Source organism: Lepus europaeus, chromosome 11, assembly GCF_033115175.1.
Source record: "Lepus europaeus isolate LE1 chromosome 11, mLepTim1.pri, whole genome shotgun sequence".
NCBI lineage: Eukaryota > Metazoa > Chordata > Mammalia > Lagomorpha > Leporidae > Lepus > Lepus europaeus.
Genome location: NC_084837.1, coordinates 84488876 through 84515682, shown reverse-complemented (window position 1 = coordinate 84515682; position 26807 = coordinate 84488876). Strand labels below are relative to the sequence as shown.

At 49.0% G+C, this 26807-nt stretch overlaps 1 protein-coding gene across 5 annotated transcripts in view; it reads right to left on the bottom strand.

Annotated features, from left to right (window-relative positions):
* Positions 1-26807, bottom strand: part of TLN2 (talin 2) — a 481872-nt gene that overhangs the window by 89792 nt on the left and 365273 nt on the right. For all 5 annotated transcript variants that reach the window (XM_062206051.1, XM_062206049.1, XM_062206053.1 and 2 more), the window contains 9 exons: positions 20558-20766; positions 19337-19456; positions 18883-19080; positions 17607-17746; positions 8293-8386; positions 5762-5851; positions 3399-3521; positions 2027-2170; positions 361-522 (listed from right to left, as the gene is read on the bottom strand). In XM_062206051.1, coding sequence (XP_062062035.1) covers positions 361-522; positions 2027-2170; positions 3399-3521; positions 5762-5851; positions 8293-8386; positions 17607-17746; positions 18883-19080; positions 19337-19456; positions 20558-20766 — 1280 coding nt within the window. The remainder of the gene's footprint in view (positions 1-360; positions 523-2026; positions 2171-3398; positions 3522-5761; positions 5852-8292; positions 8387-17606; positions 17747-18882; positions 19081-19336; positions 19457-20557; positions 20767-26807) is intronic.

The window sequence follows — 26807 nt, the reverse complement described above, 5'->3', positions numbered from 1 at the left end:
CCATGCTGCTTCGGAAGTACCCTTTTACAGCTCAAGTCAACACAGTGTGTTTGTTACCGAAGCACTGCGCCCAGAGAGGCCTCACCACCAGGCCTTCCTAGCTGCATGTCTGTCCCCATGTGTCTCACATACACAAGCTGGCAAGGTCCTTCTCTTCATCACCCAGGAGGTTTGTGGAGACCATGGCTGTCAATACTGCATGATTAATGCCTCCATGGCTAAGGCACCTTCCTCAGTGCCCAACATTATCAGACTGAACTGGAAGCTCAACTTCACTGGAGATGAAGCTTAGGGGAGCAGAGCTTACATCCCATTTCTCCTTCCTCCCCGCCACAGGGGCCACAGGCATCAGAGACCTACCTTGATGGTCTTCACCAGGTTGGCGGTGCTGTTGGCAACCTCCTTGGCTGACTGCACAAAGTGCCTCTTGGCCACAGGGTTGGCCGTCTTGGATGAGGCGATGCGGCAGGCATTGCACAAGGCCGAGGTGTGCTTGGCAACAATCGTGGCAGCCGACAGGACCTACAAAGCACGGGGCTAGGTTGGGGGCTCCACCTGCACTGGGGCGCAGAGGGGCCTGGGCTGCTCTTCTACTCACGCACACAAGCCTGTGTGATTGCACGGGTGCCTAGCTCTGCAGCCCCAAGGTCACTCCAAGAAAGAAGCAGGTGAGGAGCAGTAAGCAAGAGCAAAGAATAAAAGCAAAGGAAATGAGTTGTTCACGCTATGATGGGGCGACAGCAGGGCTGGGGGTGACTCCCAGAGGTCTGAAGGGGATGCAGTCAGCGGGGCTCTGGAACTTCAGATGGGACATCAGGGTCTAGGCATGGGCAATTTAAAATTTTCAAGCAGCCATGTTAACATATGTAGAGAAATCACATGCTGCATTCAAGTCAATACGTGCAACATATTGGATCATACAACCACTGTACATATACTACTTCCAAGATTTCATTATCTTTTTTTTTCACACAAAGTCTTTGAAATCCAGGATATATTTTATATTTATAACCCATCTCCATCTAGACTGGCTACTTCAAGTGCTTAATGGTCATATGCAGCCAGTGGCCCTCACACTGGAGGGCCCAGATCTAGATGGGTTAATTAAACATCCAAGTGTGAAAGCTCCCTCCTTATCCAGTGCAGGTGGGCTGGATGCACGCTACAAAGGGGCCCGACTCAGGAAAGATCCAGAGCCTCAACTCATTTGCTCTCCTTGGCTGCACTTGCACCTTTTGGCCTTAACTGGACAGGTAAGGAATCTCAGGTGCACTGAGACACACACACCAGCTCTCAGGCCTGCTTCAGTGCTCACACTCCCTGGACTGCCTTCTTGACTTAGGTCCTCCTTGTGCCTCCAGAACACTGACTCTGAGGTTCATGAGGGACAGGCCACTCTCAAGACTGCCTGTGCTCTCCCCGCATCAGCCAGGTCTGTTTCCTTCCAGTGTGTGCTGCGTTTATGAATGACTGGAGCCCATAGCACTCGGGTATTACAAGTGTCACACACACTGTCTATGCCCAATCGTCTCTCTGGCTCCTTTCTGTCTTGCAGATCCTGATGCAACTGCAAGGTCCAGCTCAGGGCTGTCATCTCTGTGATGTGACCCTCAACGGTCCCCTCAAAGAATCCATCACACCCAGACCACTTCATTCCAACATTGCTCAAGAGACTAAGAGCCAAGGGAGTGGAAGATTAGGTCTTACTCATGTTGACCCCTGCGTGCTCAGTACAAAGCAGGTTCTTTGTGTGAGTGCCCTGAAGGGTAAGGCAGCATGAGACTTCAGGTGTCACTGTGATGACTTCACTCCGATTACCTGCCAGCACCTGTTTTTACACATTTACAAATATCCACTTTCACCCCATGTTGCGACATCCCTCCTACTCACCATCTACAGGACTGCATTTAGCAGGCGTTGCAAGCTCTGTCAAAACAGGAGTCTACCAATTTCTCACCATCTCCCACAACCCACTTAGATGAGCTTAGGGTCTGGCACACCTGACACTCCCCTCTTCCGTGGTTACCTGTGATGGGCTGCTGCCGGGGTCCACCAGGTTCTGGCATGCCATCTGGATCGCCTGGTTTGCCCTTGCAAACTGGATGGGGTCCACAAGACCCTGGTGGCCTGCCTGGCTGTTTGGATCAGAGATGCCAACTAGATATGCAGCCTGGAAACAGAAGAGAGAAAAAGCAACCCACAGCTCAGGCTCTGTGGTCCTAGGAGAACCTGCATGGATGAGGACACAGTTTTCATGCCTGGTCAATTCTTGGTGCAAACTGGGCAGGGCACCCTCATCTCTCTCCCAGTAAACACGGAGTGACGGACAGGCTTATGCAGCAGGAGTTCACCGAGGCTTCAGGAAACAAAACCCCATGTTCTTAGAAGAGACCCAAGCAGCTCTTCTGTGGGGCTTCCTGCTGCCTTTATTGCTCCTTGCAGCCTTTTTATGACCATGAGGATACCCAGCCTCAGAATAAGGCTGACTTGGGCTGGTAGAAACATGGCATCAATGCACTGATGGTGTAGAGGGGCTGGGGTAGCAACCCTGGAGCCTGTCCTGGGATGTTTCTCATCTCCCAGCTCAGCATGTCCTCCTCATTCCAGTCAGCATTTCCAAGGGCAGGCAGACTCTAACCTTGGTAACTAAGAACGAGTGGGAGGGCCCAGAAAACGACAACAAGGACAGCAGCATTCTGGCCCACGAGGACAAAGTAAGAGCAGGCCTTCTCTTTAATTTTTAATTCCAATTTATGACCAGGTATTTTGACATGAATTCATTTCCCGATGCCTGTGGGGGAAGAACGAGGGGAGAGAATTTCATCTCCCAAATTAGGGCTGCTTCTCTTTGGCTCAGTATAAATTTTCTCAGTTCAGGTAATTGCCAAATGAGAAACCCTCCCAGGTAAATGCTGACATCTTCGTTGCTTCTGTCTCGTGAGCCCAACAATGACTGGAAATGCATATGGCAGTGCCACACCAGTCTAGCTTGTGACATCTGTTTATTCCGCCTTTGGATCCTAAAGCAAGTACTCCATTTCTTCAACTACAGAACCTTGCAAAATTTAAGCTAGTGCTTATTTTTCCCCTCTAAAACAATGTGCCTGCAACAACGATCAGTGAAAACAGTAAGAATAAACATCGGGCTCCGGGCCTGTATGCTGGGCCCCACATCGGTTCATGAGTTTCTCTGTCCTCAGTCACCAGCTGAAGCCTTGTCTGAAGGCCCTGGCCAGCATAGCATCCACTCACTTTTCCATGTTTCTGTGGTGTTGCTTAGAGGAAGAGCAAAGCTAGGGCTCCCCATGCCTCCCACAGGGGTCTGGTCACCTCTGGCATCCAGGATCCCACACAGGGCTCAAGGGACCAGTTCAAGGGCAAAGGGACCAGTTCCTTACCTGGGCCGCAGCCTCCGTCAGCCCACAGAGAGCCTTGGATGCAATCCCCACACATTCCCCAAAGGCAGGGAGGTCCCCGGTCTTGGCGTTCTGTGAAATCCCTGCCATTGACTCGCCCAGAACCTGCAAAACAAGCAGTGAGATTCTGCCCAGTGCTGCTTCCAACCAAGGGGTAAAGGAGGCGACATGTCCAAGTTCAACACTCAAGGGCACACAATCTCCTATTTTCTCCTTTATTTGCATTATGAAGACTTCTGAAAGAATTATACCTCTTCTTTCCCATGAAGAAAAATGAGTAAATGAAATTATGAAGCTTTCATCTGAATGTTCTCTATATCCCAAAGAATTAATACACAGACGACAAAATAAAATCTACACAAGCGGTCTCAGGGTGAAGGGTCTAAACTGAGTACTACCACTTCCCAGCACGTAAAAATCACATCCGCTGAGCTGCAGGTGAAGTCGTACTTAGCAAACAGAAAGAGTACCCCTGGGCACATCATTCATTGACTTATCGAAAGTAAAGTTCAGCAGATCTTTGTTAAGGATGTTTCTGAAATATTTTAAGTACTTTGCCTCATTTTGAAAATTATTGGTGTCTATTTTCCTTAGAGGTCTTTAAAAGAATAGATGTAAGGGATTTTTAGCATTGGGAATTCAACTCACAGGTCAAGTCCCCTACATTGGGTCACATGGGCAGAGGCAGGACATCCACCCCAGAGCTGGCGTCTTCTGTGGCCTCATCAGCACCAGGAGGCAGGGAGTGCATGCCAGAGTCACAGACAGTGGACCAAAGGCTGTTCAATCTCTTGGAGAGATGATGGCATTGCCAAGCCTAGAGTCCAACTCAGAGTTCCCCATTTGTTAATAAACTACCTTGAATGGGGAAGTGAATTCATTCCCTCAAGTTGCTTAGATAAACAAAGTAAGGTGGGAGTTTGGCCTAGCAGTTGAGACATTGGATTGAAGTGCTTAAAGTTCAAGTTATGGCTCTTCTCCCAACTCCAGCATCCTGGTAATGTGCATACCGGGAAGCAGCAGGTGATGGTTGGGTCCCCATCATCCATGTTGTAGACCCTTACTGAGGGCCATGGTCTTGGTTTTGTTCTGGCCCAGCCCCAGTTATGGTAGAAATTTGGGGAATGATTCAGCAGATGGGAGATCTTTGGCTGTTTGTCCCTGTTTCTCAAATAAATAAGTAAATGACATATGTACATATATACATACATACATACACACACACAATAATAATTCAGTTTCCATAAGGTTTTGCAAAGCAAAAAAGCCAGAAGTCATCTTAACCCTGCATTCCTCTTTTAGAAGGAACTGTTTCTTTGGACCTGTGTTTGTAAAACATATGCCACCTCCTCTTAGATGATATATTAAGTTCCTAAGGTGCTGGGCAGAGGAAATTCTAGCTTTAACGCAACACAAACTGAGCCGCCCCCCCCCCCCCCCCATCAGCCACACGGAAGTTTCTCAAAGCTAACGTAAAAGTGATGGGAACAAGCAAGCACTTCTGGTGTTCCAGGTACAAAGCTGGACCACAGCAACTTGACACCCGTTCATCTCACTTGATTTCCACTCTAACCTCCTGACTTTGAGTCATTCTCAAAACACAATTACCACAGACACACATTTCTCAACTGACTTTTTCTTTAACTGTCCCACTAAGAGGCCGTTTTAGATATTCTCCCTCTAGACACCTTCACCATCAAATTATATCCTAAGGAAGAAGGTTTTGTTGGGTAGGGTTATGACTTTATTGGGTGAAGGAAGCCATTGTATTATCTTAGATTTTTTTTTTATCAGTCCCTGCCCCATGCCAAAACAACAAAACAATTTACACTTCCCTTGAGGATGCAGACCAGGGATGGAGGCAAACACACACACACACACACACACACGAGGATCTCACACAAGCCAAGGCACTGGCGGGCTTGCCACAGCAGTTCAACAGCAGTTCAACCCCAGGTGGAGAACATACATGATTCAAGTTGCAGTAAGAACATCTGTGATGCGATGCAAGCAGTGGCTCTCAAAAGATGGTTTCCTGCATCACAGAGGTGGGAACTGGGAATTGGTTAGGGCTGCAGAGTCTCAGCCCCACTCCGATCTGTATCAGCTACTTGGGAGGGGGCCCAGCCATCCTCAGTTAGCAAGCTCCCCCCCCCCAGGTGACTCTGATGCATGATATAGTGTGAGCAGCACCTGAGCTAAGGGCTTCACAACAGGATTGTACGATGCGATGTGCACAGTTGCACAGGTTGGCCAAAGGCACAAAAAAACCACCAGTACATCTATGTTTTTCCCCACCCCGAAGAGCAGGGTTAACTTCCGAATTCTGACACAGATGGGCTTACCTTGGAGTTCTCCATGACGCTCTCAATGCAGTCAAAGTAAGAGAGGTCACTAACAGGCTCATTAGGATTGTCCAACATGCCCTTGACAGTCTACAGAAGGAGAACACAACTTAACAAGCAAGCAGGTGTCACCGAACAAGAGAAATCCAACACAAAACAAGGCCTTCCACTTCTGGCCATGGTCACTCATTCAACTGATTCCTGAGTGGGATTCGGGTGATATTATCAGGGCTGCCTGCTGCCTGCCAGCAGCACCACACGGGCTGGGGTAGGGAGCGGGTGTCTCAGGCTGGCTTTGCAGAGATGAGAAGAGCTTGCTTTCAGTTTTAAAGGAGCAAAGCACGGGATTTTTTTTTTTTTTTTTTTTTTTTTTTTGGACAGGCAGAGTGGACAGTGAGAGAGAGAGACAGAGAGAAAGGTCTTCCTTTTGCCGTTGGTTCACCCTCCAATGGCCGCCGCGGTAGGCGCGCTGCGGCCGGCGCACCGCGCCGATCTGATGGCAGGAGCCAGGTGCTTCTCCTGGTCTCCCATGGGGTGCAGGGCCCAAGGACTTGGGCCATCCTCCACTGCACTCCCTGGCCACAGCAGAGAGCTGGCCTGGAAGAGGGGCAACCGGGAAAGCACAGGATTTTTAAAAATGAGTTTCAAAGTTAGCGCAACGTAACACACTGATGGTCAATTTGGTAACTCTAAGGAGTTTAAATTTCAAGGACTGATTCATTTGCTTTTTTATGAATGACAGGAACCTCAGTTTCTCAATTCTGGAAACTTTTCATGGAAAAGCATCAAAGAAAGTAATTGTCCCCAAACTTTCCCTTAGTGTTCCAGCACCACTCATTTTAAATTTAAACAGTAAAGAAAATGCCTATTCTTGTTTAGGTCCCCACCAATCAAACAGGTACAGACTGGATACTTTATCCTTAGTGCCAAGCTACTACAATCAGTGCCAGCTTTCTGACTGTCATCACCTCTGCTGGCAACTTGGGAGGGCATTTGCCGGGGCAGAAGGGCCTGGGGATACATCTGCTCAACTCCTGCCCACCCAGAGTGTACCCTGGGGCCCAGTGCCCTCCGGAGTTCAGCCAACAAAAAGTCAACATCAGGTGTTTGGTGCAGCTGGAAAGAAACCTCTTGGGACACCTGAATCCCGTACTGGAATGCCTGGGTGTGAATCCTGGCTCTACTTCTGATTCTAGCTTCCTGCTAAAATGTACTTGGGGAGACAGCAGGTGATGGTACAAGTATCTGGGTCCCTGCCACTCATGTGTGGGACCCAGAATAAGGTCTTGGAGCTGGGCTTTGGCAGGCACTTGGGGAGTGAACTAGTGGGTAGATCTCTCTCTCTCTCTCTCTCTCTCTCCCTTTCAGATAAAACAAAAATAAATACCTAAGATTTTAAGAAAGGAAGACAACATCATCTGAGTTAGCAAAGGATGGAGAGGGATAAGCAGGGAACTGCTGAGCCACTCAGCTCGAGGGGAAGAGGGTAGCAAGCACAGCCCATGGCATTCGCTGCTGGGATAATGAGAACTACTCCAGTAACACCAATCCTGAAATAGTCACATTCTGGCAACCAAAGATACCCCTGAAGAACACAGCGTACCCAGGCCACGTGGGATCATTAGTTCAACAGCCCACACAGCACTTAGGTTTGCCAAAGCGATCGGATGGGAACAGGGTGCTCATTCAGCCCAGGTGAGGAACTGCTGCCCTGTTTTCAGAACGCTGCAGCCCTGTGGTCATGATCCCCTCCTTATCCAGCTGTGCACCACGGCCCGCTGCCACTGTCCGACAGAGCCTCAGTCCAACGCTGGGGAAGCCACAGTGGGCATCCCCCTCACTCCAGAGCCATGCTGATCACCCACCCAGCAGAATGAAGGTACACTGGGCACAACTAGTCCTTACCTACCGAGAGCACCACGGGCTGTTGAATGTAACCAGCACTGAACAGGGCTGCTGTAAGAGCAACCAGGCACCCTGATTTTATGTGGATCCAAAAATGTCCCGTGGGCATGCCTGGATTTTCAATTGCAAATAACTAGTCTGTGAATTTACATTGAAAAGCACCCACAACCGCCTTCTAGGCCATGAGGGGGCTGCATGGCCACCTTGATTGTACAGTAATAAGGGCTTGTGCTTAGAGTAAAATGTATAGGGAGATCATTTTCACTCCAAAAGCACACCTACCCCAACCTCCATTTCTCTCCCAATTATTCTAGAATAATCTCTCCAGCACTTTTCAGGTAGACAGTGCTGATCTTCAGCCTATACCCAACCCCCAAAGGATCCTTTCCTAGTTGAAATAAAGAATCTTTACACATCTCATCTTTGTGAACTAAGAGGAAGAAGAGATGATTATCCCAGTCAAACACACTTATCTCCAGATCCTTCCCACTAGGATTAGATGTTTGCCTCCCAGTAAAGATAGAAGGCGAGAGGAGAGGAAATTAACCCCCATAGAAGAACAGAAGAGACACCCACGCACGTGCACACGCAGGCTCCCACCCTCAGCAGGCTTCCAGGGCACCTACCTCGAGCTCCCGGAGGGCGTTATCACACTCCTTCTGGCCAGGAGCTTGCTGGGTGCACAGAGTGATGAGCTGATTGATGCTCTCTGTCACGGCTCTGTGATGGAAACAGGAAGAGTTGTTTCTTTGTTTGCTTGTGAAGATCAACAGTCATTTCCCCAACAATACTTTGTGGTTTCACCAGAAACATTCATGCAATTCATTCACTATTTAGACTCAGGGCCCCCTGAGAGCTCTTATACTGGCTCCATATAACTGAAAATAAACCACACCCAGGGGAGACAGAGTAACCACCTTGCTTCTGAGTTTTCATTTATTTTTTTTAAAGATTTATTTATTTATTTGAAAGGCAGAGCCATAGAGAAGCAGAGACAGAAAGAGAGAGAGAGAGGTCTTCCAACCACTAGTTCACTCCCCAAATGGCCACAATGGCCAGAGCTGTATTGATTAGAAGCCAGGAACCTCCTCCAGGTCTCCCACGTAGGTGCAGGGACCCAAGGACCTGGGCCATCCTCCACTGCCCTCCCAGGCCACGGCAGAGAGCTGGATTGGAGCAGCCGGGACCCAAACTGGCACCCAAATGGGATGCTGGCACAGCAGGCGGTGGCTCTATGCGTCACACCACAGCACCGGCCACTCATTTACTCTTAAAAGGTGCTAGTGGTTCTTTTACGAAGGTGTGATATCTTAACATAGTCATAAGGAAGAATTTGAAATGAAGTCATAAATAGCGAAGAGATCTCATTAGCACAGGCTTTCATTAGCAGCCCAAGAGAAATGACATTTTCCCTACAAGGCTATTTTGGAAAGCCTTTGCATATTTTGGGCTACTTATTTACTTGAAAGGCAGAGATATAGAGGGAGAGAAGGAAAAAGAGAAAGAATGAGAGAGAGAAAGAATGATCTTCCATCTGCTAGTTTACTCCCTAAATCACTGCAATGGCTAGGGTTGGCGAGACTGAAGCTAGGAACTAGGAGCTTCTTCCAGGTCTCCTATGTGGGTACAGAGACACAAGCACTTGGACCATCCTTCAATGTCTTCACAGGTATATTAGCAGGGAGCTGGGATGGAGGTGGAGTAGCTGGCACTTGAACTGGTATCCACATAGGATGCTGGCATTGCAGGTGACAGCTTTACTTGGTATACCATAATGCTAGTCCCAATACATATTTTTAAACATAGCAGACATATAAGGGATTATAGACATATAAGGAAAATGGAATTGTAGTTTTTTATGGTGCCAAAAATTTTAAAATCCATGCACATGAGAGGTCTTCAAAAAGCTTATAAAAAGCATATTATAATAACTACATATAGATTTTGAATTTCTTTGCATCAAAATATACTTATTTTTAAATTCCATTCTTTGAGTGTTTTAAAGAACCTTCATATAGTAATTGTCTATCATTTCAAAAATCTATACAGTAAATTGTGTATGAATAACTTGTTGCTTGAAGATAACCCCAAATTATTTTTAAAAGCTTATTAATTTTTATTTATTTGACAGGTAGAGCAATGCAGAGAGAAAGATCTTCCATCTGTTGGTTCTCGCCTCTAAGCCACGGTGGGGTGTGGTCAGACTGAAGCCAGGAGCCTATCTGGAACTACGTCTGTGCCTCCCATGGGGTAGCAGGGACCCACCCAAGTACTTCACCATCATCTCCGCCTCCCAGGACATGCCTTAGCAGGAGGCTGGGACTGGGAGTGGAGCAGCACCACAGTGTCTGTAACCTCCCCACCCCAAATTCTTCAAAACATCTACTTTCTTTGTTAACATTAGAAAGGATAAACTGGCCGGGCGCCGCAGCTCAATAGGCTAATCCTCCGCCTAGCGGCGCCAGCACACCAGGTTCTAGTCCCGGTCGGGGCACCGATCCTGTCCCGGTTGCCCCTCTTCCAGGCCAGCTCTCTGCTGTGGCCAGGGAGTGCACTGGAGGATGGCCCAAGTCCTTGGGCCCTGCACCCCATGGGAGACCAGGAGAAGCACCTGGCTCCTGCCATCGGATCAGCGCGGTGCGCCGGCCGCAGCGCGCTACCGCGGCGGCCATTGGAGGGTGAACCAACGGCAAAAGGAAGACCTTTGTCTCTGTCTCTCACTGTCCACTCTGCCTGTCAAAAATAAAAAAATAAAAAAAAAAAAAAAAAAAGAAAGGATAAACTGGAGGCTCTCACCCGGTTTTCTGTGTGCTCTGTTCTCCTTGGAACGTAGGAAGCATCACAGAATGTCTTGTACACAGGCAAGGATCCCACCCCTCCTGAGCACCCCTGTTTGATCTGTCTGAGGTTACAACATGCATAATTTAGAAAGTCATGGTGCATTTTGATTTAACTTTCCATAAGGTGTGAAAAATACTTTCTCTCTTTCCTTTTGGCATGTGGAAGTCCAGTTGTTCCAACACCACTAGTTGAAAAGATGAGCCTCTATCCACTGAATTGCTTCTGTGAAACTGCTGGCCATGAAGGGTCATACACGTTCCAGTCTATGAGGGTCTACTTCTGGGCTGTCTGTGTGCCATTAATCTGTGTGTCTAACCTTTCACCGACACCACACTGTCTTCACTGCTGTAGCTTGATATTGAGTCTCAAAACTGAATATCTTGCACGTCACAAATGAAAAATCTAGGAGATTTGCACCAACTCCCTAAGGAGAAGCTACAAATAAGGAGCCGGCACACTGAAATCGCTGACTTCAGAGCCAGACTCGCTCTCCATTTTTGCCTGGCCAACCTGGTGCACTCTTCTGGCAGTACTTTGAACTCCATGCACAGTTTCTACAAGGCAGCTACAAGGCAGCTTTAAACAAACAGAAACAAAATGGGTCTCATATTGTTGTTAATTGCTAACATAACACCGTATAATAAAAAAGATGCCTCATTTTATTAGTGAAATTGGCTTTGCAGCTTCCCACAGAATATCAAATTAGACGGAAAGGATGCTGTGAATGGACAAAAGCAATCAGCTTAATTATTGGATGAAAGACTGCTTGCGATTGCAAATCGAGCTGGGATGATGGGAAGAGGAAAAACATTCTTGAATTCAGGAAAGAATCCCCATACATCATTGTTCAAAGACTGATCCTGGTGACTCGTTTATTTGGGGAAAAGTGCTTCAAGGAAGGTGCAGGCTCTGCTGTGCAAAGCGGGAGAACAACCGAGCCAGTAGGGCCCTGCTCAGCTCCAGTGGCCATGATCTATGCACCTGCAGTGTCCCTCAGAGAGCCCAGCACCATGGCCTGCATGGTAGCCTTCACAGACTTGCTTCTGAGTGGACGGGCCAGCTTATGTCAAGACATTCACGGGAACAGGTTGCCCTCTACTGTGTGATGGCAGGGTCATTGAGATTTTTTCCACCCATCACAGATGTTCTTCATTCAAGCGTGTTTATGTATTTCCAGTTTATCTGTATCTTTTAAGAGACTTATTTATTTGAAAGGCAGGTGACAGAGACAGAGGGAGATAGAGAGACAGAGGCAGAAAGAGATCTTCCATCTGCAGGTTCACCCTGCAAATAGCAGCAATGGCTGGGGCTGGGCCACTCCAAACCCATGAGCCAGGAGCTTCATCGGGGTCTCCCATGTGTGTGGCAGGGGCCCATGCACTTGGGCCATCCTCTGCTGCTTTCCCAGCACATTAGCTGGATTGGAAGTGGAGCAGCCGGCACTTGAACTGGTGGTCATGTGGGATGCAAGCATCACAAGCAGTGGCTTAACCCACTATGCCACAACGCTAGTCCCTGTCTATTTTTTTTTTAAACATAGTTTCTGTATAAAAGATGTAAGTATTCCCTGGCCTGAAGCACCAGCATCCCATATGGGCATCAGTTCAAGACCCGGCTACTTCACTTCCTATCCAGCTCTCTGCTATGGCCTGGGAAAGCAGTAGAAGATAGCCCAAGTCCTTGGGCCCCTGCACCTGTGTGGGAGACCCAGAAGAAGCTTCCAGCTCCTGGCTTCAGATTGGCACAGCTCCAGCCATTGCAGCAAACTGGGGAGTGACCCAGCCACAGGCAGAGGCTTAGCCTACTTTGCCATAGCACTGGCCCCTGTACTTTAATTTTTTATAGTGTTTTTAATGCTCAGAGTTATACAAGTTTTTTATTATTTTGTTTCATTTTTATAATATATTTAAATTAAAATATATTTAATGCTTCATATGTAAAATAAAAGCTCAATAACTATAATTTTGCTACTAGAGCTTGCATTTCCATCTTAAGGCCTATCTAGCCATTATGTTTTTAAAAAATTGGAAGCTGCAACCTCAAAAGTTAAAAAAGCCTTTCTGAACTAAATCCACTTGGTGCCCAGAGAGTTTGAGGATTCTGTCTGGGAATTCATAATGGAAGTAGAATTGGGGCAGGATGGGAGGACAAAGTGGAGCCATCTGTGCACCGGACAACCTCTGAAGCCCAATCCACAGGTGAGCAGCTGACAGGGCAAACAGACGCACCAGACATCTTCCTTCCTCAAGGGGAGAGGAGCTTAGGAAGGGAAGCAAAAGCAAATCAATATCACCCCTAAGTATCCCCTAGGTCCTGTTACCCATGAGGCCAGGGAATTAAAAAATAAAACAGGTTAAATGTATCCAGGACAGCAAGGTGCCTGTGATCCAATCCAACTGCAGAGGTGAGACAATGGAACATACAAAAGTGGAACCAAAGAACCTGATGCTCAGGGCAGGACACCAGTTGGGACAAAGAGACACAGAAAGGAAGAAAATGAATCACCATGAGGCATGGATTCTGCACAGAGGAGAGTGCTCAACGTGAGCTGGAGCAATTGGAAAAGTCAGGGCTGAATGAGATCCTGATGGAGATAGGGAGAGAACATTCTAGATGAGACCAACACGGGAGCAAAGGCCCCATGGACCATTTTCTCCCTGAGAGGGTGAAGGCAGTCCTCCTGCTCATGCTCCTTGCTGGGTGAGCCTTTTCCAGACCCAGGAGAGATACCCCGCAGGATCCTCAAGCCCAAGTACAGGTTGGGTGTCTGGTCTACAGTTAAGGAGCCCGCACCCCACATCACAGTATCTGAGTGGGATTCCTGGCTCCTGCAAATGTGCACCTTGGGAAGCAGTGGTAATGGTGGAGTTGTTTTCCCATTCCCACATGTGAGACTTGGATTGAGTTCCTGGCTCTATACTTCTGCCCCCAAGCTGCTGTGGGCATTTGGGGAGCTAACCAGCAAATAGGCAAGCACATGCTGTCTCTCTCTGCCTCTCAAATGCCTATATGAAAATTAAAAGCAGAACACCAAAAGTCCGGGGATGGCTAGGAAGGCAGGCACGGCTGGCACATTCCTAGGAACTCTGCTGGTAAGTGGACAACTGACCAGGGCCAGGAGTGAGGCTGGCAGCTGTGGACATGAAGGTGTCCCAGCTTTGTCATTTTTTTTGGCCAGGGTGAAGACGTGAGAGAGCAGCAGCTCAGAGAAGATGCGTAGACGTAGGGCCCTCCCTTGTTTTGTAATTACAAGCTCAAGTCCCATCCCCTTGCCTAGGTTCAGGGTCACCAGACCAGCCCCTGGTGGAAAAGCCCGATGACTGGCTAACTAACGGAGGGTCTCCAGCTCCCCACAACTGATCAGAAAAGAGCCAGAGCCCATCCAAGAGGGACATCCAACAGAAAATTACTTTTTGTCTGTAGACATCAAAAACTGAGGACCTGGGCTCCCTGTGTGTACCAGGGCTTGGGGGGCAGAATTCCAAGACGAGAAAGACATTCTCTCCTCCTTCTTTCAAAGCAAGCCTCTTTTCCCAGAGCACAAAGGCCCAGGGACCACAAGGATAGGTGTTGCAAGTCTGCTGACACAGGTGCAGGACAGGCTTGAGGCAGTGGCATCCCTGAAGCTATGGGGGCGTGCACACAGAGGACAAGCAGGGAGGGCTTGGCTATATCAAGAATATGGACAGCAGGGAACTGAAGACTGCAGGCCAAGAGATCAGATATTGTCACTCAATCCTCTGTTCACTGCACAAGGCCAGGACAAGATGGAGCAGTGCTACGGATTGCCCTGACTCCGCCAGCACCAGATCCCTGTCACAGGCATCCTGTGGGCCCAGCTGCCAGAGCTGTGCCCCCCCCCACCGTGGCAGAGTTCTGCCTCCCACGAGGAGTCTGCCTGACCCACCTGACCTGGCTGCAATCTGTGCTGAGAAACTCGCCCTCCACCCCGGCCCTAGGAGCAGAGGCTTGCAAAACCATGCCAAGAAGCCAAGGAGAATGTGCCACCTGCCTTGCAGAGTTTCCTCCCAAGATGACAGTTTTCCCATGCTGATTGTTAAGTGCCTCCTGGGCTATAAAAACACAAGCCTGGGAACTGTCAGCTGCTGCAAGTCAGGAGGGAGGCACAGAAAGCTTGGTGACTGGGGCTCTAGGTGTTTTCTTCAAAGCCACCACCAGGGGGCCTGCAGGGACCCACATTGCTTCCCATGTCTGCTTCCTTCTGTGTCTGGATTTCCAAAGTCCAGTACACGCCTCTGCTTCCCACTGTTTAAGAGAGTGAACAACACGTTTCACCGTGGAAGGCAAAATTTGGGGATGAGGCCAAAAAATGGTAACAAACATCTGAGCTCAGATACCTGGACATGTCAATTGCCTCAGCCAAAGACTCTTAGGAAAAAGCAGCCATCAAGAGGAGGGGTTTTAAAATGGCGATGAAGTAAAAATGCAGCCAGGTGGAAATAAGAAGGCAAAACAGATTGAGAATGTAGTTGACAAAACGTTTTTCCATCAAGAGAATGTGAGAGCCTTGACCAAGGGAGTCCAGGCCGTGATGGGTTACAAGCCTGGGAGTGGCATGGTGACTGCAGCTACTGTGAGCTCTGAGAATGGGGCTGGGAGGAAAAAACACGGCAACAGAAATAAGAAAGAGAAAAGTCGTAGACTCTACAAGCACCTGGATATGTGAACCTGGGCTGCAACTGAAATGGATCTGCGTGGTGCAGGGGAGAACAGAGGCTGCTGCCTCCTGTGGAGCTCTTCCAGGACCCTGGCTCCACAGGATGGACCCTGCCCTTGCGGCGCACAACCACATCCAGTGATGTCAAGATGGAGGGGCACCTGGAAACACCACGTCCACCTGTGGTCATCCGGAGCCCCAGAAACCCGCTCTTGTGGAAGGCTGACCCTAGGATGAGTGAATGAATGATGAATGGTATCTGCCTGTGTGCATGTAGACACATGCTTACTAATTTGTAATTTGAATCTTTCGAAAAGATAATTAAATTAGCAGTTTTGGGGGAAAAAAAAAAGAGGAGGGGTTTTATATCAGAATCAGCGCTGAACAGAACAAACCCGATATCACCACCACCCCCAATCCCATCCCAAGCCTTCCACCATCAAAGGAAGGAATGAGTTTACAGGAACAATCAAGCGATGAGGTGGGGAGATGGGAAGATAATTATCTAATTCCCTAGCGGCTGGAGTGAATGTTTGCAGCTAAAATATATTACCAGGCAAACAATGAAAAAAACCAAGCGTTTGCAAGGAAACTGCTCTGACTTTATCTAGTCCTACACACACACATGAAAAATAAAACTATGAACTAAGAGGAGATGAGAGGCTCTGGCCACCAATACCTAGGGATGCTACGTAAGGTTGTTGCAGCCCACGCCTGCACCCTGCAAACGCACAAGTGCAGGAGGTAGGGCAACTCAACTCATGCAGCTCAAACAGTTAAGCTCAGGCTAACGCTTAGGACTCCTGACTTCCACAGCTCAAAACACAGGGGCTGAGCCCCCATCAAGATATGAAGGATGGCCGGTGCTGCGCTCAATAGGCTAATCTTCCGCCTTGCGGCGCCAGCACACCAGGTTCTAGTCCCGGTCGGGGCACCGATCCTGTCCCGGTTGCCCCTCTTCCAGGCCAGCTCTCTGCTGTGGCCAGGGAGTGCAGTGGAGGATGGCCCAAGTCCTTGGGCCCTGCACCCCATGGGAGACCAGGAGAAGCACCTGGCTCCTGCCATCGGATCAGCGCGGTACGCTGGCTGCAGCGCGCCTACCGCGGCGGCCATTGGAGGGTGAACCAACGGCAAAAAGGAAGACCTTTCTCTCTATCTCTCTCTCTCACTGTCCACTCTGCCTGTCAAAAAAAAAAAAAAAAAAAGATATGAAGGAACACACAAACGAAACCCTGCTTTCACCACACAAGAGGTCAGCGCCAGCCTTTCCCACAATCACTCTTCTGTACATTTTGAAACGTCTCCAGCTGTTCCACACCCCCAGTAGTCCTGCCTGCATGATCTCACTGAATCACCTGATAGCAAATCATGCTAAGAAAACATCTGTACCACCCAGAATCGTAACACACGCTCCTCTCCGGGTTCAGGAAAACCAGTGGAGGCTGCTCATCAAAGACGTTCCAGGGCTGTCGCTGCAGCTGCTGTGAGCACTAGCGTTCAATCACTAGCCACCGAGCCCAAGGAACAGCAATTACGTCATGTCATTCCGTTTCCTGGGGGAGAGCACCAGGAAAGGAGGACACCGAGATCATCCTCAACGCAGGGTCGTGTTGTAACACAGCTCCAGAAACAGTGACTCCCACTGGGACTCCACTCAGCCCGAGCTGGAGCCCACCCACAGGTGATGGATGGACTAGGTTCAATTACAACAGTTATTTATTTGAGAAGAAGAGAGACAAAGACACCCATGGAGACAACTATCTCCCATCCAATGGTTCATTCCCTAAATACCCACAATGACTGGGGGCTGGGTGAGAGGTGCAAACAACTCTCCCATGTGAATGGCAGGAATTCGACAACTTGAGCCATCACTGCTGCCCCCCAGGGTCTGTGATACCAGGGAGCTGGGATCAGGAATTGAACCCAGAGACTCAAGTGGGATGCAGGCATCTTCACTATGAGGCCAAAAAGCCGGCCCTAAATTCAATTCAACATTAACGTCAGGTACATGGTATGTGCTTTTCAAATGTCTGTTGACCGACTTTCTGAAAACTGTCTTCTTTCTACTTTAAGTCTTTTCAGATTTCTTTTTCAGTAAGCAAATGTGACTTTCATGGTGTGAAAAAACACAGCACTACTTAAAATCTATTTAAGCCATTAGGCTTGCAAGTCAGTTGGGGCTGGAGGTCTGTGCATGTATGTCCCTACCAAAAGGCTGAATGGGAAGACACAAGGCCTCAGTAGTAGAGAAGGAACATGGACACGAGCCAGTTTTATAAAATGCCACACTCTCCATCACTCGATGCCACTGCCAGCAACATCAGGACAGCACCAATTCTTTGCTCAGTCAGAGCGGCATAGCCCACAGACGGCAACAATGTTCTTGAAACACACGTGAAGGCACGTACTCCCCACTCTTACCTTGCTGCTGCGGCCAGGAGATTCTTCGCGTTGGGAGCTCCCGGATCTACAGAGAGAGATTTGGCTGCTAACAAGAGCTTGCTGGATGCCATGGAGATGTTCTTGAGGTTCCCTATCACCTGGATCTGGTCTTCTTTCGTCTGGAAGGTCAACAGGAGCCAGAGGCATTAGGGACTGACTACCCATTTCTCCCAGGAAGCACTCAGAGAGCTCAGAGCAGCATCTTGAGATGCAGGCCAAGTTACCTGTACAGACTGCGTTAAAACCAATTCATGGGCAGACACCTAGCTCACTGAGATGCTGCCAGGGTCTACACTGCCCCCAAAAGGATGCCCAGACCAAGATGTGCACAACTAGGGATGAAATCCTTCTCCAAGTGGATTGGCCAAGAGCTGTGCTTTCTCACAAGCGGAGGCACAGCGGGAAGTGGTGAGGGGGAGCCGCACCAATGCACAGAGCAGGCACCCGTTCCGGCGTCTTGCTCAACAATGCTGCAGTTGTCATGGGGCCTGGACATCCCGGCCTGGCACAAACGCCCAGCACTGCCCCACTATTCAGAGCTGCCCGCATCCCAGAAGTGCCTGACTTGAGAAAAGACACATCTCTCACCTGGCTGGCTGGTCACTGGAGCAACGAACCAGGTACCTAACAGAAAACACACACCCCTCTGCCTCTCTGTTTGGGAGCTGCCAGGAGCTCAGGAGAAAGCAGCTCTGCAAGCTGCCACCAGACCAGCCAGGCTCCCTGGCTGTGAACAAGCTGCTTTATCTGTTCATCGGAAGGAGCCAGTGTGTAATCACTTCGTGCCCAGAGTCAGCCGCAGTGCATTCAAACGGGCCCACAAAACCTCAAACACAGACGCATTTTTTTTTACTCTATTATCCCACATTTGAAGAGCTGTCCCAATCTCTGCTAAGCATTCTTCTCTTCCCCCGGCCCCCAGAACGCCGAGGGAAAAGGATGGCATCAGCGAGGGTCCTGGGAAAAGCCAAGCTGCCTCGCCAGGAGTACTTCACCCAGAAGCGGACAGCATCTTTGGGAATGCCATTCCTGTGAGGTCACGGGGATCCCTCAACAGTACCACAAATGCAACTGTGCGGCCTGTTGACAGGTTCCCTATTCCCATCACAGAAGAAACACCTGTTTGTCCAACTGGCCACAAGGGTATAAGGGTCATCAGAGCAGACAAGCTAAGGTCATGGTCAACTCCAGGTAGTCACCTCCACCTGCACTTGGCCAGCCAGCTCAATACCAACGTGGTCTCCTCTACACCCACCTGTGCTTGGCCAGCCATCTCAATGCCAGCATCGAGGAATTCGTCGAAATCATCACTGAACTTTCCAGAGGCTGCGGCCAGTTCTCCGCTCTGACCCCGGGTCGCGTGGACGACTTCCCCAGCAGACTGGTTCAGATCAGCTGCTGCCTGGTTCAGTTCACTCTGAGCTTCCTGGAAAGGCTTCGTGCTGGGAGGGAGCTGCGGCAGACAGACAGCACACCCCATGAGAAGCCTTACTTTGCTCGGGAAGGATGAAGACTGGCAGTGTGGAGAGGAGCCAGGCTCTCTGGGGCTGCATTTCTGAGACACGGCGACTACAAGACTCCGTGTCCTTGGAGTCCAGGTCAAGCTTCACCTTCAACATACACACATGCATTCACTCGGGATTACTCATCGCCTACTTTGTGCTGTGTGCTGTGTCCTCCAAGCATCCCTCCCCATCCATGAGCCTCACCGAATCCACAAGCAGCTTCTTGCTGGACTCCCCAATGCTCTTCAAGGCCACGTCCACATCCTTCTGCCCAGGGAGGCAGTTCACGCAGTTATTCAAGGAGTGTGACACGGCTTTGGCTACCTGAAGGCACAAGGCGGGGAGAGGGAAGCACCGTTAGGAAGCCACTTCCAGTATAAGCCATACTGCACACTAGTTGGGAAGGAGCAGGGACAATATGAAGAGCCGAGATGGGTACGGAGGTCGGCCACCAGCATCCACCCGACGTGGCTTCCTGTAGCTCATGTCGCCCAAGGCCTCCTGTCTCATCCACTCTCTCGCTGGGCTTCTCGCTCTGTCCTAACAAAGGGCCTGATGCAGTGACACAGCAACACAGCGTACGCCACCTGCTCTCCAAAGTCAGGCTCTATGATTCACACACAGAACTACATGACATAACGTCGGGGCAATCTTTCCTTCTGTGAGCTCCCTGATGAGATCACAGCCGTGGAAGTAGGTTCCTGAGCTCTTTGGATCCCAGTTAGACAAGTTTGGGGTTGATGCCTGCTCAGTGACCTCCGGGGGCCATCATCTCCAAACCCCACTGCCTGGTGGCAAGTGGGCTGCTTTGAGTATTGGCAGGCAGACTTGGGGTCGCTAACAGGCTGCCTGTAAGATGTCCAGGCAGCTCCCTGTTGGCATCTCTGGATATTCTCAGTTACCAGTTAAGCAAGGTCTTCAGAGGTGGGCTGTGTCACTCTCTCTAACCTAAGCCTTCTCTTTTCCAGCCTCATCTATGACTTTGCCTGGATGGCTCCTAGCCAATGGTTTCATCAGGTAGTCAAAGAATCCTCCCCAAGAAGTAATAGGGAGTCAGAGTTGAAAACTAATGCATGGATGCCCTAGCATATCCACTGTGCCACCCAGCCTGGGTAAAGGACCACAGTTAAGCATGAAAAGGTCCACTAACACATTATGTCCAGGCCCCTAAACTCCAAAGATAGAGTTCAGACCCCTCATCCTCTCTATTGACTGGGAACTAAGCAGAGCTCACATAAGTGTGGGGAACCGGAACCAACACATTCAAAAGTCCATACTGTGTATGGTCTGCATGGTTATGCCATGCTGCAAGGTTCCAAAAACACCTGCGGAGTCAGGGTGTTCACACCAGTGAAAGGAGCCCAGGAGACACCTGCCAACACAGCCACGTTAACTGTGACCACAAGCCACAGTCCCGAGCCTCACCTGAGCTAGCCTCTGCTGACTCTCTGCATCTCCAGGTGCAATCAGGGCCTGCTTGGCTTCTTGGATGAGCATGGCGGAGCCCTCCATCACGTCCCGAGCAGAATCCAACATGGCGTGGGCAGCTGCAGGGTCACTTGTGGATGCGGCCACTCCCCGGGCAGCCTGGGCCAGTGTTTTCAGAGCCTGGGCTGTCTCTCTAGCAGCCACTCCTAGGGATAAAAGCCCATTAGACTTTCTATTAGATTCTGTCTAAAAGTCACAACTGTAAACAAGGACTGGGGCCCCTCTGGATCAGGTGTTGTTACAGGAGTGCTTTCGTGGTTAATTTTACAATATAGTTGCTGTGCTTCTGGGCCAATCCAAGAGAGACTGTAATAAATGCAATGTTGAAAAGTTTTTCCCTCTGACGTCCCCTGTTACCACAATCCTAAATCTAAACACCAAGCACCAGGGAGCAAGGGTATCTTTTTTCTCCTTCTCAGATCAGAATGCTGTGGGATTCACATACATTGTTAGATCTAACAGCTCATTTGTTTTTCATACTGCATAGTGTCCAGTATTTGCTTATTCCTCTTCTGTTGATGGACATCTGGGTTGTTTCCCATTTGGAGCTGTCATGCATAAAGCTACCAAGAAAGTCCTTATACATACAGAAGAATTTCCATTGTATATAAACCCAGGAAGCTGAATTGCTGGGTTACAGAATAAGTATATAGGTAGCTTCAGAGGATTCCACAGTTTTCCAAAATGGTTTGCCATCATCCAAACCATCAACAATGCTTAAGAGTTGCAGGTGTTCCACATCCTAGCCCACACTTATTATTGTCAGATTTCTAATCTTAGACTTTCTAGTAAGTGTGTACTTGTACTACAATGAGGTTTCAACGTTTATACCCTAATGAGTAACGACGTTGATCATCTTTTCATACACTTAATGGCCATCTGAATGTCCTCTTTCATCAAGGGCCCATTTCTCTCTCTACATTCATTGCTAGGCCTGAGGTTTCCTAACCTCCAGGGTCAGATACTCCTGACAGTGTGCTTTGGGACAGGCTTCTTGTTAGGACTTGCAGAATGTGCATGAAAAAAGCACACAGCAATGTCTCACTCAGCTTCAAAGTGAGCATTTTCGACCGGGCCAGTGGGATGGGCTCCAGCAGCCCTCGAGCATGGCTTGCATCATGCTCCTTTGGCAGAAGAGCATCGGCGGTCTTTTCCTCACTGAGCACGAGGCCCCGTAATACAACAGTGGAGAAGTTTCTGGGCTCACAAAACAAGACAACTGTGCAGTACAGAAAACTTGCAAGTTGCACAGATGCAAGACAGCTCCACGAGCTAATCAAGGCAGGTCACAAAGCTGTCAATCTACCTCTTATCACATGGCAGTCCCGAGTGCAGTGTGTAGAATAAAATGTGTGTGTGGTGTGCACATACAACTTGAGATGGGGGAAGTATTTCCATCTGCTGGTTCACTTCCGAATGCCTACAAAGGCCAGAATTGGGCCAGAGCTGAAGCCTGGAGCTGGGAAGTCAATCCAAGTCTCCCAGGTGGGTGGCAGGGACCCAGTTTCTCTTGCTGCTCCTTAGGGGAAAGCTGGAGTCAGAAGCCACAGCTGGGAATCAAACCCAGACACTCAGATGTGGAATACAGGTATCTTAACGAGCGTCTTAACTGCTAGACTCAAAATCTATGCCAAAAGAATTTTTTAAAAGAGTATTTATTTTTTAGAAAGGCAGAGATACAAGAGAGGAATAGAGAAAGGAACGTTCCATCTGCTGGTTCACTCCCCAATTGGTCACAGGAGCTTCCTCCGGGTCTCCCTTGTAGGTGCAGGGGCTCAAGTACTTGGACCATTCTCTGCAGCTCTCCCAGGCACATTAGCAGGGAGCTGGACTGGAAGTGGCACAGCCAGGACTCAAACTGGTGCCCCTATGGGATGCCAACACTGCAGGCAGAAGATTAACCTTCTATGCCACAGTGCTGGCCCCATGAATTTTAAACAAGTGGTTTTTTTTTTTTTTTAAGATTTTATTTATTTGAGAGATAGAGTTACAGACAGTGAGAGGGAGAGACAGAGAGAAAAGTCTTCCATCCGCTGGTTCACTCCCCAAATGGCCGCAACGGCCGGAACTGCGCCAATCCGAAGCCGGGTCTCCTACGCGGGTGCAGGAGCCCAAGCACATGCCCATCTTCCACTGCTTTCCCAGGCCATAGCAGAGAGCTGGATGGGAAGAGGAGCAGCCAGGACTAGAAACGGTGCCCATATGGGATGCCAGTGCCACGGGCAGAGGATTAACCTACTGAACCACAGCGCCGGCCCCTAAACAAGTGTTTTTTAAGGCAGAGGAGAAACCCATAAGAAGAAACACGAAGGTAAATACAGCTAAGGGGAAGGTGAAATTCTGGCTGAGGAGAACAACCATTCCGTCGTTCTTGTGAAATTTTGATGAAAGACTAAAGGCTGTTGCTGCTCACAGGAGCACCAGGTGTATGGGTGGTGCTCACATGACATAGGGACAGGCTCATGGGGTCCAGGTTGTTTGCTTGGGGATCTGATCGTGTCGTGATTACCACTGAGAATGTTGCTCTGAATTCAGCCACACTTAGCCCTGGGGATTCAAGGGCTGTCTGGCCCTGCTGGCCTTGTTTCATCCTTCTGATGGTATGACTTCCTTTTTCCTGGAAACCTGAAGCTCTGGTTTTGCTGCTGGTTAGCTATGTGGCCTAGAATGCTGCCTTTTCCCCTGGGCCTCAGCTTCCCTGAGTTGTGGGGCCAGGGGCTGTAGGGGAGAGGATGTATTTAGGAGAAGCTGAGATGCTAGCTCTGACTCTTCTAGAACTTTCTTGTGACTTCTAGAACCTTCTTCTTGTTTTCCCATTCATCACACGGACTCTTGAATCCAATTCTACTTGAGTTGTATGAGAATTCAGAAGAAAAAACATTCAAATGCAGCCAGAAAAGGCTGTTTAGGTAAGACCCATTTACGGAAAACCCTTTTTATGGGCTCCAACAACGCTAAAAAGACAAACTGGAAGGGCTAAATTCCAAAAGTCCAAGATTGTCCATCCCACGTGTTTCCCACTCAGGACTCGCAGTGAAATCTCAAGGCACATCAAGGATGCTCCATGGAGGAATCAGGTTTCCAGGAAAAAGGAAGTCATACCATCAGAAGGATGAAACAAGGCCAGCAGGGCCAGACAGCCCGTGAATCCCCAGGGCTAAGTGTGGCTGAATTCAGAGCAACATACTCAGTGGTAATCCCGACACGATCAGATCCCCACGCAAACAACTTGGATCCCATGAGCCTATCCCTGTGGTCATGTGAGCACCACGGCACCACAAGAGTCAGTGGGAAATTCTAGAGCAGACTCCTGGTTCAATGACCACACTCCTTTGAAAACACAGATGACTTTCAGTCTTCTTGCCATCTGGATCTTCAATTATATTCAGTAGCAGAGTCTCAAGATGATATCCCAAGTGATAACAAATAGAGGAGCATGCTTCACAATGGCTGTAGTTCATATGTGTTACATATGGACTACACAGCTCACCAGGTAAACACCAAGTGTGACATAAATCAGCCAGCTGTTCCACAACATCTGTAAAAGGTTGCTTATGTGGCTGGATGTAGCCACGCAGAAACACACTGTGCATTGCACTGGCCAACCAAACACTGCATTAAATGGCCGCCCCGTGGGTAGCTCCAGTGGAACTTCTGAATGTGCCTTGTGTGCCCAGGGGAACTCAGACCCAGGAGAACCTGGCCACATTCACGCTCTTTTCTCACTTTCCACCCATTCTTTTTTTTTTTTTTTTTTGACAGGCAGAGTGGAGAGTGAGAGAGAGAGAGACAGAGAGAAAGGTCTTCCTTTGCCGTTGGTTCACCCCCCAAATGGCTGCTGTGGCCGGCGCGCCCCGCTGATCCAAAGCCAGGAGCTAGGTGCTTCTCCTGGTCTCCCGTGCGGGTGCAGGGCCCAAGGACTTGAGCCATCCTCCACTGCACTCCCGGGCCACAGCAGAGAGCTGGACTGGAAGAGGAGCAACCGGGACAGAATCCAGCACCCCGACCGGGACTAGAACCCAGGGTACCGGCACCGCAGGTGGAGGATTAGCCTATTGAGCCACAGCACCGGCCTCCACCCTTTCTTAAACCATCCTGAAACTGTTGCCTTCTGATTTCCCAACCTTCTCAAACCCTCTTCTTGCACAACTTCCTGGGCGGTAGCTCTCTTTCTCCTGGTTTCCAGGCCCTTCCTCAGGGCTGCCGTTCTCATTTCTTCTCAAGATTTCTATTGCTCAGCTTTCTGGGCCAGGTTTGTCAGAGTTACACTTAATAAACTGTTTCTACTACTCCCCATAGACAGTTCTATCTCCCTCCAGTCACCAGGCTCAAGACGTATGGCATCCACGTCACCTTCCTTAACTCTACACCTGCCCATTTCTAACCTGTCACCAAGCACTGTCAGATCTCTCTCCCCACCACAGAATGGGTCTTGTCAGGGTTTATACCACAGCCTGTTTGCTGGTCTCTCTTCTCCAACTTTGTTCCTCTCCAGCATACTCTACACAAGGTGCCCTGCCTGAGGGTACTTGAAAAGGTGTATGGAAAACTGGAATTAGAAGTTTATTTTAGTGTACAACCACCTTGAAATCCAGCCTTGTCTATCCCAATACATGTTTTCCACGAATTTTTGAAGGCCTTATGTATGCACAGGTATAAAAGGCAATCAAGCTGTAAGCTGCAGTTGAAAATCCTTAGTATTTTCTCATGTTCTTACATGAAACCTCAAATGATTTATGTAGGCTTCTGAGGTCCTTTAGGATGTGACCTTGGCCTAACTCTGCAGACCTGTCCTCCTTGCTTTTTACCTGAATCTCTCCCCCAACCCCATCCCCAGCTCCTTTGCTCAGGCAGCCCTCTCCTCTCCCACGTGTGAGACACCACTCAGTGGAGGCTCCCACAGCCTGACGAAACAAGCAGTGTCTCTCCGAGGCTGGGTTTCAGATGCCACCCACACAGGCTGTGATGTTATCAGATGATGTTATCAGATGATGCAATGTGTAAGGCAATCTTCCCCCACCAAACATGCATTTCCTCATCGACATGCAAAATCTTGCAAGATTTTGGGATGTGTAGAAAATCTGTACAACATTAAGTATGTCTCGTATACTCTATGTTTTTTAAAACCTCAGTATCTCTCAGATACTCTGATTTGCTTTCATCCTCCTAGAATGCCAAAAGGAGTCCGAAATAAGCCTCACAACATGGTCAGGTGTCAATTCTCTTTGGAAAATTCCATGACCTTCCCATTAGAACAGAATTGTAAATTCCTCCTATTGCAGGTATTATAGCGTCACTTCCTTTGTATTCCTATTGTGCTCTCTTACAGTTTATTTATTTTATTTGAAAGGCAGAGAAACAGAGAGACAGATGACAGAGACAGACAGAGACAAATGACAGAGATAGAGACAAAAAGACTGAGAGATCTTCCAGCCCCTCCACTCTCCAGATGCCAGCAACAGCTGGGGCTGACACCAGCCAAAACGAGGAGCTAAGAACTCAATCTGGAACTCCCACACAGGTGGCAGGGACCCAAGCACTTGGGCCATCACTTCTGCCTCCCAGGATGCACATCAGCAGGAAGCTGGTTGGGAAGTGGCAGAGCCAGGACTCAAACCAGGAATGTGACAAGAAATGTGGGCGTGTCCCAAGGGGTGTCTTAACCACTATAACAAACGCCTGCCCCTCATCTGCTCTTTTTGTTTTCGAAGTAATAAATGTACAGTTTTAAAATCAAAGAGGATTTTGTATGCAGTATTGACAGAATAACAGATTCAAGTCACCCTTGAAACACCTAAGAACACTGGAAAACTACACAAAACATCTGTTGGAAGGCACTGGAGAGATACTAAGGCAATAATGTCAGCAGGGCCAAGATCTTGACAAGGACAGCAGAGACAGGTGAGATGGTGCTCAGGGCTGCTCCGCCCCCCTGCCGGGACATTTCCCAATCTGCTAACTGTTGTCGAGAAGTGGAGAAGCTGAGCAGAGCCTCCCGTGGTGCTCTGGCAAGGGTGAAAAACAATGGAGTTCTGAGTGGAAGATACAGAACAGACCTGGTTAATGCACAGTCTTCAGATGGCACACACAGAGGGCTACAGCCGAAAAGGCCAACTCGAGCATCCACCCTAGAAGCTGCAGGCAGCCCAGTTCCTGCATGTTTATGGTGATTTGTTCCTATCTTTTG